The sequence below is a fragment of the Watersipora subatra genome, chromosome 3 (assembly GCF_963576615.1).
Source record: "Watersipora subatra chromosome 3, tzWatSuba1.1, whole genome shotgun sequence".
NCBI classification, from domain to species: Eukaryota; Metazoa; Bryozoa; class Gymnolaemata; order Cheilostomatida; family Watersiporidae; genus Watersipora; species Watersipora subatra.
Genome location: NC_088710.1, coordinates 38,538,909 through 38,554,593, shown reverse-complemented (window position 1 = coordinate 38,554,593; position 15,685 = coordinate 38,538,909). Strand labels below are relative to the sequence as shown.

At 41.0% G+C, this 15,685-nt stretch overlaps 1 protein-coding gene across 1 annotated transcript; it reads right to left on the bottom strand.

Moving 5' to 3' along the window:
* Positions 1-2,734: 2,734 nt before the first annotated feature.
* Positions 2,735-4,168, bottom strand: LOC137390586 (uncharacterized). Its single transcript, XM_068076915.1, has one exon. It carries the CDS (start codon positions 4,166-4,168, stop codon positions 2,735-2,737), a length of 1,434 nt encoding a protein of 477 aa, XP_067933016.1.
* Between the last annotated feature and the right edge of the window lie 11,517 nt (positions 4,169-15,685).

Sequence of the window (15,685 nt, the reverse complement as noted above, 5' to 3'; positions counted from 1 at the left end):
TTTCCAACAGTGACTTAAGTGCAACGGGGATAATACTGGAACGTGTATGAAAGCTATGAACTGAGAAATAACACATCTAATACCTTTATCTGAAAAACCAGTAACATGACTCTACCGATGTAGATACCAATTCGGTTTGGAATATAAGTGAGATAAAATAGCATACGAGCCAGCTTAAGACATAAGCATGATAAAGGAGTATTCTCAAATGAGTATATGAGTATCGGGGGGCATGTGGGTAGGAGTCAAGAGGTTACAGGTCAAGTTTTACTGGAGGTTTTACTTCGCGGCCAGAACGTGTCGTGTACTGGGGTACATCTGACTTGATGGGTGTATTACAACCTGCCTGGGGACTCTCTCTAGGCTCAACAACTACTTGACTAGATGAACTCAACTCACTATCCGGAACTACCTGCACCAGACTTTTACGATTACGCCTCAACTCCATGCCGTTAGCATCTCTGAGAACATAGGACCTAGGGGAAGTCGCCTGAGATACTTTGGCCTCTCTGTTTAAGTCTCTGATAACCACTCTGTCTCCAACCTTAAGGGGAGATAGCGGCACTGCTTTATGTCTCTGATCGAAACTGATCTTTGTCTGACTTCTTCTGTACTCCTCTCTTTCCCTGACTACAGACCTCTGCGGTGTCTGAGGGTCCAGCAACTTAGACAAGATGGGAACTGTGGTCCTGAGTTTTCTACCCATTAACAGCTCTGATGGGGACATCCCATTTTCCAAGGGTGAAGACCGGTATGCCAGCAAGGCCAGATACGGATCAGATTCCTTCTTGAGCAGCGCCTTAACCGTTTGAACTGCTCTCTCCGCAGCACCGTTTGCCTGGGGATGTTTTGGCGAGCTAGTAACATGCACAAACCCGTAAGACGAAACAAAATGCTTGAACTCTGAACTAGAATATTGGGGGCCATTGTCTGAAACCAACAGCTCTGGGATACCATGTCTGGCAAAAATACTACGCAAGTGATCCACAACTTCTCTACTACTGAGTTCGGACAGGGGGGCAACCTCTACAAACCTAGAATAGTAGTCTACTAGCACAAGATACCATCGGCTCTGGTGGTAAAACAAGTCACTGCCTAACTTCTCCCACGGTCTTTGGGGAAGTTCAGCTACCATCAAAGGCTCCTGGACTGTGTTGGCATGTAATCTGCAGGTGTTACATTGACGCACCATCTCAGCGATCTGTTGGGATATTCCGGGCCACCAAACAGCCTGCTTTGCTCTAGCGCGGCACTTGGAGACTCCCAAATGACCTTGGTGGAGGGTCCTTAACACGCCAACTCTTTCAACTTGCGGGATAACAATGCGATCTCGTAAGACTAACAAACCATCTTGAATAGACAACCATGCTCTGGACTCAAAGTAGGGACGGAGAAGGACATCCTGGCTGGTCAAGTAAGCCGGCCATGACGTCTCAACAAACTGTATGACCTGGGACAAAACCTCATCTGCTTTTTGCAACTTGGCCAACTGAGCTAATTTTCCACTAGAAGCGAACATCTGGTGGGCTTGTTTAGCAACAAGTTCCACCTCTTCAACAAAACACACCTCGTCAACTGTGGGCAACGCTTGAGAACGGGATAATGCATCTGCCAAGGTGTTGTCTTTCCCTGCCAAGTACTCGATCACGTACGAAAACCTCATCAGACGCATTCGAAATCTTTGAATGCGTGCTGTCAACTTGTTCAACTCGATGGTGCTAAGGAGTGGGATAAGGGGCTTATGATCGGTTTGAATTCGCACTGTCATACCCGTGATGTAATCCTTGAACTTGGTACATGCCCACACTACACCAAGTGCCTCCTGCTCTATTGTGGCATATCGTCTTTCAGTATCGGATAAAGAACGAGAGGCAGTTGCTACAACTCGTTTTGTACCATCAGGCTGAATCTGGAGCAATGCAGCCCCGATGCCATTTCGACAAGCATCAGATTGTACTATTGTTTCAGCTTTAGGGTCATACGCTGCAAGAACAAATTCTCTAGACAGTTCACCCTTGATCCGGGCAAAGGCTTTACTTTGGGAATCACCCCAAAACCACTGAGAGCCCTTACACAACAGATCTCTCAAGGGCCTGGACATTTCTGCCAAGTTTGGGGTAAATTTGCTAAACTGGTTAGCCATGCCCAGAAAACTACGCACATCTGAGACATTTTTCGGTGTAGTGAAATCCTGAATACCTTGCATTGTCTCAGGACTAGCTCTGATGCCCTCTTCCGATATCACGTGACCTAAGAACTTTATGGAGCTCTTAGAAAACTCACATTTGGAACTGTTTAACGTCATTCCTGCCTCCGCCATACGCTTCAGAACCAACCTCACTCGCTTATCATGTTCATCACTGGTGGAACCCCAGATGCAGACGTCGTCCATGTGGACAATAACTCCTTCAAGACCTGAAAGAACCTGGGAAACAACTTTGGCGTAGATCTCGGGACTAGAGGACAACCCAAAAGGAAGTCTATGATACGCAAACCTACCAAAGGGGGTCAGGAATGTAGTAAGCAGCTTGCTTTCCTTAGACAATGGAATTTGATAAAACCCGGAGTTAGCATCCAATTTACTGAATACCTTCCCACGACCTAGCTTTGCCAAACTAGCATCAACATGTGCCATAGGATACACTTCCCTCTTTACTACCAGGTTTAGTCGTGTATAGTCTACACAGATGCGAACTCGATTGTTGGGCTTGGGCACTACCACCATCGGAGAGCATCAATCCGTGGGCTCACTTACTGAAAATATAACTCCACAATCAACCATCTGCTTTAACTCATACTCTACTCTGTCTAACAAAGGGTAAGGGACAGACCGCGGCACATTTATTGCAAAAGGAGTGGAACCCGGTTTCAACCTGACCTCAGCCTCTTGACTCATTCTACCCAGCCCTGAAAACAGACTAGGGAACTCAGATTTAAACCTGTCAAAAGAACACGGTTCTGATACATAGTCAATGCTAGTATTACATGCAATCAAGCCTAGATCAACACATGCTTTTCTACTAAGCAAAGCTTTGTTATGCGCTACCACATAGAGTTTCTCTACTACCTTGCGATTGTTTACATACAAAGTGGTTTCAAACCATCCCAACACAGGTATTTCAGCATTACTAGGGCCAAACAAGGATTTGTCTGGTAAGTTCAATTGCACTGATCCACACAATTTACGGGGAATAATGGAGACATCTGCACCTGAGTCCAGTTTGAAGCGTACAGGTATGGGTATTTTGTCTACTTTCACTGTCTTAGTCCATTCAACATCAGCGGTCCGGTCGTTGATTTCTCCGAGGAAAAAATGTCCGGGATTCTCAGAGGAACCTCTACTACTACTCGGCTGCTGATCCTGTTCCTCCAAGGCATGTACTGCACTAGGTTTGGATTTACATAAACGAGCAAAGTGCCCCTGCTTGTGGCATTTGTGGCATGTTGCATTCATGGCCGGACATTTTCCGAATGTGTGGGAGTTATGACCACATCGCCCACACTGTCTCACAGATGCTTGACCCGTTGGAGTTTTGCTACTACCACTATAAGTATCAGGTTTGGGTCGTTGCTGAGTATCACGATTATCGGTACCGCGCTTTACTGCATCCACTGCTTTGGTGTCACCGGCAGTTGCGTTTAGTTCACGTACGTTTCTATCGACTTGCTCGGCCTGTCTAGCCATTGCCACAGCTGTACTTTCAGTCAGTTTCTCAATGTCCATCTTCTGCATCTCTCTGCTCAAGTCCGTGTCAGTAATGCCGACTACCAGCCGGTCTCGTATCTGCTCTGACCGTTTTTCGCCAAAGTCACACTTGTCAGCGAGCTCATTAAGAGCACGTATATACTGTTCCACTGACTCACCCGGCATTTGGTCTCGCTTAAAAAACTTCACCCTTTCAAATATCACGTACTTCTTAGGAGAGAAGTACTGGTTGAATCCCTCTAGCACTTTCTTATAGTCCTTTTTATCGTCATCTGAAAGGCCTAAGCTGTTGAATATACTTTCGCTAGAAGGTCCCATACAATACAGCAAACTGTCAACTTGGACCTCTTGTTCATCTTGGTCTAGTTTGGAGATATTACGATATCTGCCCCACCTTCTAGACCACTCTGCCCATTTTTCCGGGAAAAAGTCGAACCCATCAGGGGGGTTAAATTTCGGCATCCCTCGAAATTAATTTTCACAACGCAAGCACAATTATTTCGTACTGGCCACCATGTTGTGTGACGCCGAACTGTCTTTATTGAACACACCAAGATTCATGCGCAATACAAAATAGCACGCAAACATGAGTATAATACAACAATAGGATACAATACCCGCCAAAAATCAAACACCTATACTCCATATATAAGAACTAATGTATTCTATCAGTCCTTTTGGCCCCGTACACTAAGAGAGTTAAGATCCTGATAAGATGAATCCTTCGGACAGAATAAAATAAATATGTATATATAAATAAATAAATAGAAAAACACAATATGATTTTTAAAAAATATCTTATTTTGAAACCACTTATTAGTGTAAACACACCGTGTTCTCACGCCCCTTACGCACCTGCTGTGCGGTCTAAGTGGGAAAATATAATAATAATAATAAATAATAGTCTCACGCCCAATGCGTGAGAGTTGGCAGGTATGCAGATGGATGAACAAAAATACAGGACATATTGTGGCTGGTAGACGGTAGTGGGTTCTATGTTTGAAAGTTTGTAGCGTATAGTGTTTTGTATATTGTTATATGGTAATTGCATGATATGATGACATAATATATATCCTACTAACATAATAATGATATACATGCATACTATGCTGTAAGGTCGTGTATATTAGAGTGTACTTAGTATGCATTGTCTCTTCTTCTCTTCAATCTTGCTCACAATTTATTTTTGATTGTCTACACTCTTTTAACAAAGCATCATTTTTTTCAATACAGCAGCATAAAATTCTTTGCAGTCTATTTTCATATTGCATGCCACTTGCAGCTCTGAATTTATAAGTACAGTTGATGCTCTGTTTCTTTTTTTTGGCTATCATGCGTGAAAATATACACTCAGGGCCCGCATTGCTGGTTGGTATGGATAGTATATATAATACTGGCTTAGTTGTTTCTGGAAATAGTGGTCTGCTATTCAATATGTAACCCCCTTCTCAGCTGGGGAGCTTAAGGACTTTATATTATCTCAGGGAATTCTCCTGATACCCTTATGTTCTTCAAACAATACATCTTCATGGCTTAAATTGATATCATTCTTCAAGTCAAGGATGTGTTGGTAGCGAGGGATGCCTTCTATCAGTGTGAAATAAGTTGCTTTGTACGAATAAGAGTCATCGGCGAAGTCAAACGGTTTCTCTAGGTAAGTAATAGCTGAAAAAACATGAACAATTTTGTAATCTGCATAATTTGTATTGTATGTTGTATGCATGTATGTGACACATTAAGCTTTTTCCAACTGCTACCGATTCAAAAAGTGTCACATAAAATGGCTATTATTTTTGGAAGTGATTATTTACAGTATGCAGCATTATACATACACACCATTGCCTAGGAAGCCAAGAAGATCGGTAGTGATTATCAGGTGTTCATTGGTGCTCAATTTACTCAATATTGTTCTCGCTGTGCTTCTAAAAAATTTGTCTTCCATTCTGTCTTTCAAGGACCCTCTCAGTTCATTAATAATGCCATAAATCTCCATTATTGTACCATTGTCCTTGTCGAGTTGCAGAACAGCCTTCTCAAATACAGTGGTAATATTTTATACGAAGCTCAGATAGAGTTCCTCAATGGATTCCTTTGCTTGAGGATTGTCAGTTCCATCCATTTTGAGTTTCAGTAACTGTTTAACAGCAGTTTGGCAATCATCTCCTGTGAGATAAAATAACTTTTCACTGCTGGTAAACCTTCAGTAATCTCTCAACTGCAGGTTTTAATGCCAGCCATCTTGTGGGCAAATGTCTCTGTAGCTCACAGCTTTTCATATCAAGAAATTCATAGAGTTTAAGCTGCTGTCTTCAGCCTGCTGAAGAAAAAAAATAATGGAAGATCCGTATTACTATTAACTCCACATCCACATCTAATTGGGAAGCAGCATTCTTTAAGCAATTGTGCATGAGATGAGCAAAACAGATAGCCTTTAGTAAGTTTGGGTGTTCTACCTTCAGATGTTAGTAAACAGAATAGTGCACTCCATAGTTCACAGATGCATTGTCAGCACTATACGCTGTCGCCTTCGACATATCAATGTTGAATTTAGTTAGCGATTTCTGAATAGCTTTAGCTATGCTTATAGAGTCTTCTTTGAGGTCTTCATAGAAATCCAATAAAACGGATTGAATGTCATCACGTGGTGTGGAAAATCTCAGCATCACTGGAAACATTTTTTGGTTTTATTTCTTACTAGCATCACTTGCAATACTAAATGGCAGCAACCTATCTTGTAGTTATTGCACAGTTGCACATACACTGTATGGTGCCAATACATTCTTGATAATAGCCTCAGCTTTTGTTCGTCCACAAGATATCTGCTTTGCAACAACACTCCTAGAGTATATAATTCTATCCAGTTTCATATCACAGTCCAATGAATTATAACTCAAGCTATCTTTCACTGTGTGAAATATTTTGTTAAGCTCAGCAGCAGTTATTTGACTTTGTTGAGAGCTTTCTGTAGAAGCAAAAAACGTAGCCAACAGCTGATTATCTTTAGTTGAGCTCACACTTCTCTTATGGTACTTAGTTTCTTCATGCTGTTTAATGTCCGCTGCTTCTCCTGATGCCATGGAGAAGTCTTTGTTGCAAAGACTGCTGCACGCTTTGTATTTATCTCTGTTCACAGGCTTTATCAACCTACATTTCTCTCATGTTTTGTTATGTACTGTCAAGCGCTTGAATTTCTTTGGCGGAGTATTGTGAAGATCTTCAGCTGTCGAAGAATTTGCCTCAGACATGTTGGCTGATGAACTCCCAAATTTATTGTAGGCTGTGGCAGAAAATTTTCAAAATAATTCACTGGGACTTTCCTGAATCAGTGGGTTAGGAAGGGGCATTTCCCTTTATTCATTGCCAACTCCACAATAGATAATAGGAAAATTCCTCACTAATTACAGCTGTTTGTTTGATTATTGTTATATGCATAGATACTTATATTATATATCTATCAATCGTTGATGGTTATTATTATATGATATTCCATTTGGCTCAATAACCAGTACAGCTGCAATGGTTGTTGTATATGTATTACTTGTACACATATTTATAGAAAATAAATACAAATAAAAAATAATGCTCACCTGAAACTCAAATACAGGACAGTTAGGGTCAAATACGGGACACAGACGGAAAAATCAGGACAATCTTGTTCAATAGAGGATTTCTGACAACCCTACCTAGGGTGGTGAGGGAAGTCCGTGCTGAGATTGAGTAGCTAGCTTGTTCTTTTAAGTAGTGTTGTATTCTGCTAAAGGAGGGTATTTAATGTAACGCTAGGCTTGTATGCCTGTAGCTTGGTGTTCTTATGATGTATGTTGTACCTTCAATTGATGGTCGTTTTAAGAGCTATCAGATGTCGCATGTTAGATCAGCGTGAAATAGAAAACATGAAAAAGCACTGGCCAGCTTATGGGACAACTATTATAGTATATTTGTAATCAATGTCTTATCATATTTTATATTCAGTCACGAACGGCAGCCTGAAGCAATGGCGGTCTTTTCTTATCGGATCTCAAAACGAGGCTGTTGTAGAGTTCGATCCATGAAGCGCTAATTAATAATAATAAAACTGATGTAGTAATATAGAACTAAGATTATAAAATATAATGAATGTAACATCCCCCTTTACTAAAAACATCAGGAGTCGAGCAAGCTAAGCAATGTAGAAAGTATTAAACTATGTACAAAGTAACTGACATTGATGCCAGATTACGACATGTTGAAGTCGACATATTGGGTTGGAAGAGAGCCTCTGGTAACACGAGCACTGCGACAATGTGTTTGCCATTTGGCGAGGTGCAGGTGTTTCAGGACAGATAGCTTCTGAGCAGGTAGTTGTGTCGTCACCCCCATCATTGTCATGATACTGGTTTGAAGAAACATCTGTTGACGTGTTGTTGGCTTTTAAATGTACTCAGTTGCGCCTCATTAGGCTATTCCTCTGCCATTATCTACAAGGTAAGAACGAGGTTGTTCATGTCGAGCTACATGCACTATGAGACATGCACTTTGTCTCCTTCAGTGAATAGTTGAAGAGCTTTGGATGTGAGTCATAGTGTTGCCTTTGTTCTACTCGGCCTCTTTCTAGAGCAGCATCAGTCTTAGGTAGAGGAGGCTTGAGGGACTGGATTGTTATTGGCAGTTTAGTCCTAAGAAAACAGTTGAATAACATTTCCGAGAGACTATATACACTATCAATGAAAGAAGTTCTTCTGTAAGCCAGCAGAGACATGTGAATATCATTTCCAGTATATTCACACTTTCTCAGAAAGTTCTTCATAGTCTGAATATAACGCTCAGCCATTCCATTTGATTTTGGGTAATACGCACTGGAAGTGATGATTTCAAACCCCCCTCCCCCTCTTCGGCAAACAAGGGCGTATGTTGACTGTTGAAACATATATTTTCCATTAGTATAGACAAGGGAACTCCATGAACAGAGAATATGGATTTCAAGGCTTGAAGAACATCACTGGCAATTTTGTTCCTGGTTTACCTCTACTCAGGAAAATGGGAATAATAGTCAATTAATATCAAGTAGCTATAAGACTTGAACTCCATGGTGTGCATCGCTACACGATACCATGGTCCTTTGGGAACCTCATGAGGCTGAAGAGGCTCTTTCTGTTGTCGGTTGCCGAACTTAAAACATGTGGAGCAGCCAGTTACAAGTGTCCTAATGTCATGATTTAACCCTGGCCAATACACAGAACGCCTGGCTCGATCACAGCATTTCTGTACTTCAAGATGACCTCGATGTAACAATTCTAGTGTAGCTCTGCGCTCCGATGAAAGTATTACAAGTTTTTCACCAACATACAGAAAACCATCACTTTCATATGGCTCATCCCGTCCATAACAAAATGGCTGAAGTTCAGCTGGTGCTTGATTTTTCTTTCACCAATTCCAGCCCTCTATCAAAGCATCTCTCAGCATTGTCATGCTGTCATCCTGAGAATAAACATACTTCAGCTTTGCATTCAAGTCCTGGAATACTTCTAGACTGTGTACCATGACAACCTGCTCCTCTCCAGCTGGGATGGGGTAGGATCCTTGAAGCTTAAAAAGGCTCGTGAAAGGGTGTAAGCAATGTGTAGGTTCTTACTAAGAACATACTTGACTTCATCAAAGTCATACCGCTCTAGTCTCATCATCAGTCTCTGCAGCCTCGGAGAAGCTTTATGTAGCGGTTTCTTGAGAATAGATACTAGGGGCTGTGATCTGTTTGCACATTGATAGGTCTACCATACAAGTAGTGATTAAAATACTCACAACCAAACATTATCGCCAAAACTTTCTTGTCAATTTGAGGATAGTTTTGCTCAGTTTCTGTCAGAGAGCGAGAAACATAGGATATCGGATGACCAACCTAAAAAAGTACCCCTCCAAGTCCACACTGAAAGGCATCCACAGGCAATTCAACTCTTTCATTAGTATCAAAGTACTTCAACACTGGTGCCTGGGTCAGTAGTTGTTTGATGGCAGTGAAAGCTTGGCTTTGCGCAGGACCCCAAGACCACAGCGCATCATTCTTTAACAGTTCTTTAGGGGCCTGAGTAAGAGTTCCAAGTAGCCATTGTACTCCAGTTTTATCAGTAGGCCTAGGCGTGTTTTTAATTGCTTCAATCTTTGCAGGGTCAAGTTTCAGGCCTGTGCTAGAGACAATATATCTAAGATAGATTACTTCTGATTTCTTTATCTGTATTTTTTCCTTTTTAAACTTCAAATTCGCTTGTAAGGCTCTTTTTAGAAGCTTTCTTAGATTTTACTTGTGCTCTGCTTGGTGAAAAAGGGCTAGCCAGCCTATGGGACAACTATTATAGCCTATTCGTAATAAATGTCTATCATATTTTATATTCAGTCACGAACGGCAGCCTGAAGCAATGGCAGTCCTTTCTCATCTGATCTCAAAGTGAGGCTGTTGTAGAATGCGATCCGTGAAGCGCTAATAAATAATAATAAAGCTGTGATGTAGTAATATAGAACAAAGGTTGTGAAATATAACGAATGTAACAAGTAGAGTTTCGCTATTTTTTACCTCCCCTGGAGGGTCTTTTGCGAAAAATCTTTATCTGATCTGACTATACTTTCGTGAAACTATACTCTTCCATAGACTATAACTAAGTTTATGATGAAACCCATTGTTGGGTTCGCTAGAAGATGTTAAAGCTTCACAAATTTTGTGGGCTGTCTTGAGAATTCGGCAGTAAGATTTTGCTAGTGTCTACCGGCGCTGATGAGTTCATTACGTTTGTTCAATTATGCTTGGTATGGCTTGTATATGATATAGAACTTTTCTTTCAGACGCAAGGTACAGTTTTTAAAGCATTAGTTAGCGGACTGGACTACTCTAGTATTATCCAGTTGATGGAACAATTGGCCTATTAACCAAACACTGAAAATGAACTATGCGCTTCAAAACAAAAGTGAAGTTTTAAAAGAAATACCTATAGCTGAGTAACCTTGCAAGGGCTAGTAGACACAGAGCTTCACATTTCATTGTCTGCAAACTTTATTAGCAGCCTAACTCTTCTGTCACTGCTAGTAGTTTGCTCCAAACCTACTCTGCTCGGTGAGGCCCTACTAACAACATGGTCCTCCCGTGGTGTTACATTTCCGGAGGGTACTGAATCAGTGCATTCAACTGTAGGCAGTCTCAATGGAACCCGAGGTACCTGAATTCTTCCCCGTGGATTAACTACCTGATTAGACCGGACATGCAGTCTATTTCGCCTAAAAGTATTACCACTAGATGTACTGATTATATATGACCTAGCACTGTCTACACCTTGAACTGTACCTGGTAGCCATCTCTCTCTTACTGGCTTAAAATGACAAGTTTGACCAACCTCCAAAGGTAAATTTTCAGCACCACATTTCCGATCAAAATAATATTTATGCTTAGATTGCCACTCTCCTAATTGGACCCTTATGCCCTCGATGTCATAGCCACTGACCAGGTACTGAGTATATGCAACAGGGATATTGTCCCATAGCACTCTACCATAAAGAAGTTGAGATAGACAAGTCAAGTTTTGATCCGCAGGAGTGTTTCTCAATGACAGCAGAGCCTTCCGCCAGACCTTGCCTTCCACACCACACTTTTGAATCATGGCTCTAACTGTCCCTACCCAACGCTTAACCTGACCATTTCCGGCAGAGTGCAAAGAGGAGCTAGTGTGGTGCTTTATTGTCCAGTATTTACAGAACGCAGCAAACTCATTACACCGAAACTGGGGTCCATTATCTGAGATTTCTACCTCAGGACATACAAAGTCTAAAAAGACTTCCCTTAGACTACTGATCAACTGAGAAGCAGCAGTAGAATGCTGGAGGCATTAAACCACTGGAAATTTACTCAGGTAGTCTACCACTAAAAGGTAATCATCGCCACCAACAGTAAACAAATCAGCACCTACTACTTGGAAAGGATATTGAGGCACCACAGTGGATATCAGTGGTTCCTTAGCCTCTGCTCTATCAATCTCCCTGCATTGTTCACAAGACAGACACTTTTTTCTATTCTTCGTCTGATCCCTGGCCAAAACACTGAAGCCTGAGCTCTTTGCAATGTTTTGCTTATTCCTTGGTGAGCCAGATGTAGATCTCTAAGAACCTCATGTCGCAGCATGTTCGGTATCACCAATCGAGACCCATAAAAACTTATCCATCAACTACAGTGAGCAAGTTTTCAAGGTTCTAATAGGCCAGTGCTCTACCAACACAACTTTTTCGCTCTGTATGCAATCCTTTTTTAACATAGCTCATAACCATCGCCAACTCTTCATTCTGAGCAGTGGTTCTTTGATATTTAGCCAGAACTTCCCAAAAACTATCACTATATACTATCACCACAAAACATGTCTGTACCATTGGGTCAATATCTAGCTTAGTATGATTTTTTACATCTGGAGGACAACTCATTAATAAAATGTCGGCGAAAATCATTTCTTTACTAGGCTTGAAGGTTACCCGCATGTCAATAGGGTAAGCCAAAAGTTCATACCTCATCTTTGCTAGCCTGGGAGTCAGATCTCCCACATCTTTTTGAAACAAACCCAAGAGGCTTCTATGATCTGTCTCAATCTTGATCGGACCCTTTCCCATATGTAGTATTTAAACCTCTGACGGCAAATACAATGGCCATAAGCTCTTTCTCAGTTTGAGAAAGGTTTTGCTGTGATGCCGTCAAAGACTTGGCAGCAAATTTTATGGGTCTGCCCTCTTGAAGTAACTGCCCTTAGACTGTGAGCACTGGCATCAGATGAAAGAGTGACCGGTTAGTCATGGTCAAAGTATGCCAAAACGGGTGATTGCAGAATAGTCTTCTTGATACTCAAAAGCATCAATCTGCGGCTTTTCCCACTGAAACCGAACATCCTTTCTACACACTTGTTGAAGTGGTAGAGTTAGCTCACAGAGATTTTCAATAAACTTGGACAAATAAGCGACAAAACCTAAGTAGCTCTCTAGTTCCTTTTTGTTCTAAGGAACCATCATATCCTTAATAGCTTTCAGCTTACTCTGCTGTGGCTTAATACCTGGGGCTGTCAATAAGTGACCCAAAAATCCTACCTGCTCTTTACCTACCACACATTTATCTCTGTTGAGGGTTATGTCTGTGCTTTTCAATTTGGCCAACACCTGCTCTCAGTCTAAAGTACCTATACTTTTCATATGGAGTGAGGAAGCCCAACAGCTTCGATGATTTAACATCCAATGGCACCTGATGACACCCTCGCTTGGCATCCTAAGTATTAAAGAGACGTGACCCCGATATTCAAGAAAATATTTCCCCATTAGTTGGTAGCATGCACTGAGTCCTGATTAGTTGTGAATTGAGATGTTAAAGTTTGAGGCAAATCCTAATTGCTTTAATAGGCTTGTTCACAATAACTATAGGTTATATGCAACCATTCTGTAGGCTCTCCATACTTACAAATAATGCCTCTTTGCTCTGGCTGTCTATCTTTTGCTCAAGTTTTCTTCTAACACTATAAGGAATGTGTTTAGTAGGCAATGCTTTAGGAAAGCATCTGGTTTCAGTTGGGGAGATACTGTTTATTTGTATTTGCCATATTCCTGAAAAACCTCTTCATATTTACCAAGTATACTTGTTATGCTAGGGTCCTGTGTTACCTCAGATACAATGCCAGGTAATAAACCCAAATCCTTGCTAGTGGATAGACTCAATAGAGTAACAGCTGACTGATCAAAACATAGAACTGGGCTACTGTGTCATTTGATTCGTGCTCACCCTCCATTGCTAACGAGATTGGCATTTCTACTTTACCAATGATTGGTATTTTGTAACCCGAATACCCAGACAGAGTAGCTCCAGAGCGAACTACAGTGTTAACCTTAAGTTATTTCAGATTCTCGATGGATATTACATTCACTTCTGCTCCAGTGTCTACTTTCGCTTTGTGAGGTAAACCCTTAGCAACTAGATCTACTAGCCATTCACAATCTACCTTACTAAAACTTGGCAGGAGAAATACAATTTATGCTAAAACAGTCTTGGCTATCATCAAAACTTTTTCTACTGTCATGTACAGTAATAGCAAGTGCTTGATTGCTAATGTGAGTTCTAGCTTTACACACCCTAGAAAAGTGTTGAACTTGTTACAGATTTTACAGCGCTTGTTATAAGCATGGCATTGTCCTCTGTTACGGTCTAACTCACAAAAATTACAGTCTGTTACGTAGTTTGACTTTGCTGCACTGCTTTGAGACTGCCCTTTGTAGTTTCTAGATACCGTATTCCCGCCTTTGCCTTCTGCTTTTGTCCATTGACTACCATGCCCTAGGGACTTTTGGGACAACTGGTTCTTAGAGTAGTGATTGTCTCCCTTTGACAGCTAATGAGTTGGGAGCTCTGCTACTGCCATAGCATCTCCATCAATCTCGCACTTATGATTTTGCACAATAACCTCTTTCAATCTCATGGCTGATTTAATGTCCTCTAATGTGACATCAGGTTTTAACTGCAGTTCCTTTTGTCACACATTTCACCCAATAATCGTGTTTTTATCATGTCTTGTTTAATAGCATCTTCAGTCCAGCTACATTTAGCTGCGAAGTCATATCTCTTGAATAAACTGTTCATTTGTCTCATTAGACTACACCCGCGAACTAAACAAAATTTTGTAGTGTAACGTATTTTCTTGAGGATTGAAATAATTATCAAAGGCCTCATTTGTTTTAACAAAAATTGTATCTGCAGCATCTGCTGTGCCTGATACCACCCCTTGTGATCTTAAGGTTAACTGATTATGTATTGACTCATCCTCTTCTCCCATAACATATACCAGAATATTGACTTGCTGATCTGCACTCTTTTCAGCCAATCCACTAGCTGTTCTATACCTCTCCAAGCGTTGTTTCCAAGCTCTCCATGTGCTTCTAGCATTAGCAGTCCATTTCTTTGGGAGGAGGTATTCCCACCATTGTCATTTTTTCTTAGTACTTCAATTTACCTTATAGGCAATCAGTGCGATTTTTCTCTTCTTAACTGGTGATATTTAGTTTACAACATACCCATAATCCTGTTTAAACCGCTGTGTCGTACTTTGTAATAAATAAAGCTGGATGTTTGATGATGATAGAGGTAACAAGTCCCAAGCCTCGTTGTTTATTAATTTCTAGCAGAATACACTTTGCAGATGTACGTGGTGTGCATGCAAAACCGGACATTACATAACGCGACGTTAAGGTTTGCTATAGCGTCTTTTAAATGCAGTTTCTGCAAAGCCAATGTAGTCTGCTTCACCATCTTGGGATGGTGAAGGATGATGAATGGTAATGGGGATCACCGTTCTGGTTGTTGCCTTCGTTTGTAACAACTTCATCTTCTGGCTGCCTAATACCTTCCACAATGTCTTATGACCTTAACTCTTTCTGCACTGCTGAACTAGTCTGAGTTTTTATGCACTGCATTTCGCACTCAAACAATGATAAAATTTTAGCCTTTGAGCGATGTGCACAACTTAGTCTAAAACTAGTTGTTCATATACCATTGTAAATGTAAACCGTTTTTCACATATGTTGAAGTATCAAGACCGCATTAGTTAAACAAGGAACTACTATTAGCTTGATACAGTGACTAATTATTTCAATGATGTTGCTTTCCAAGTTTTAACGGAAAAACCGAAAAGCTATGGAGTTGAAAAGCAGACTTCGATGCAAACAGAAACAACAAAGGAATTAATTGTTATTGATGTACCCAAGTCATTATTAATACGATTTTGTGGATACTTCTACTGATCACTTGCTATGATGGGTTCATAAAGATCAAAGGATGTCAAAGTGGTGGTCAAATGGAGGTGGCGTTCAACTAAAGGGTGGCACACTGTTTTTTAACCTTTTTACTATAGTGGCAGTCAAATAGAGGGGGTGTTCAAATGAAGGTGTCGTTCAATTAGAGGTTTTACGCTATATACATATAGGTTGAGTACACAAATAGGTTACACA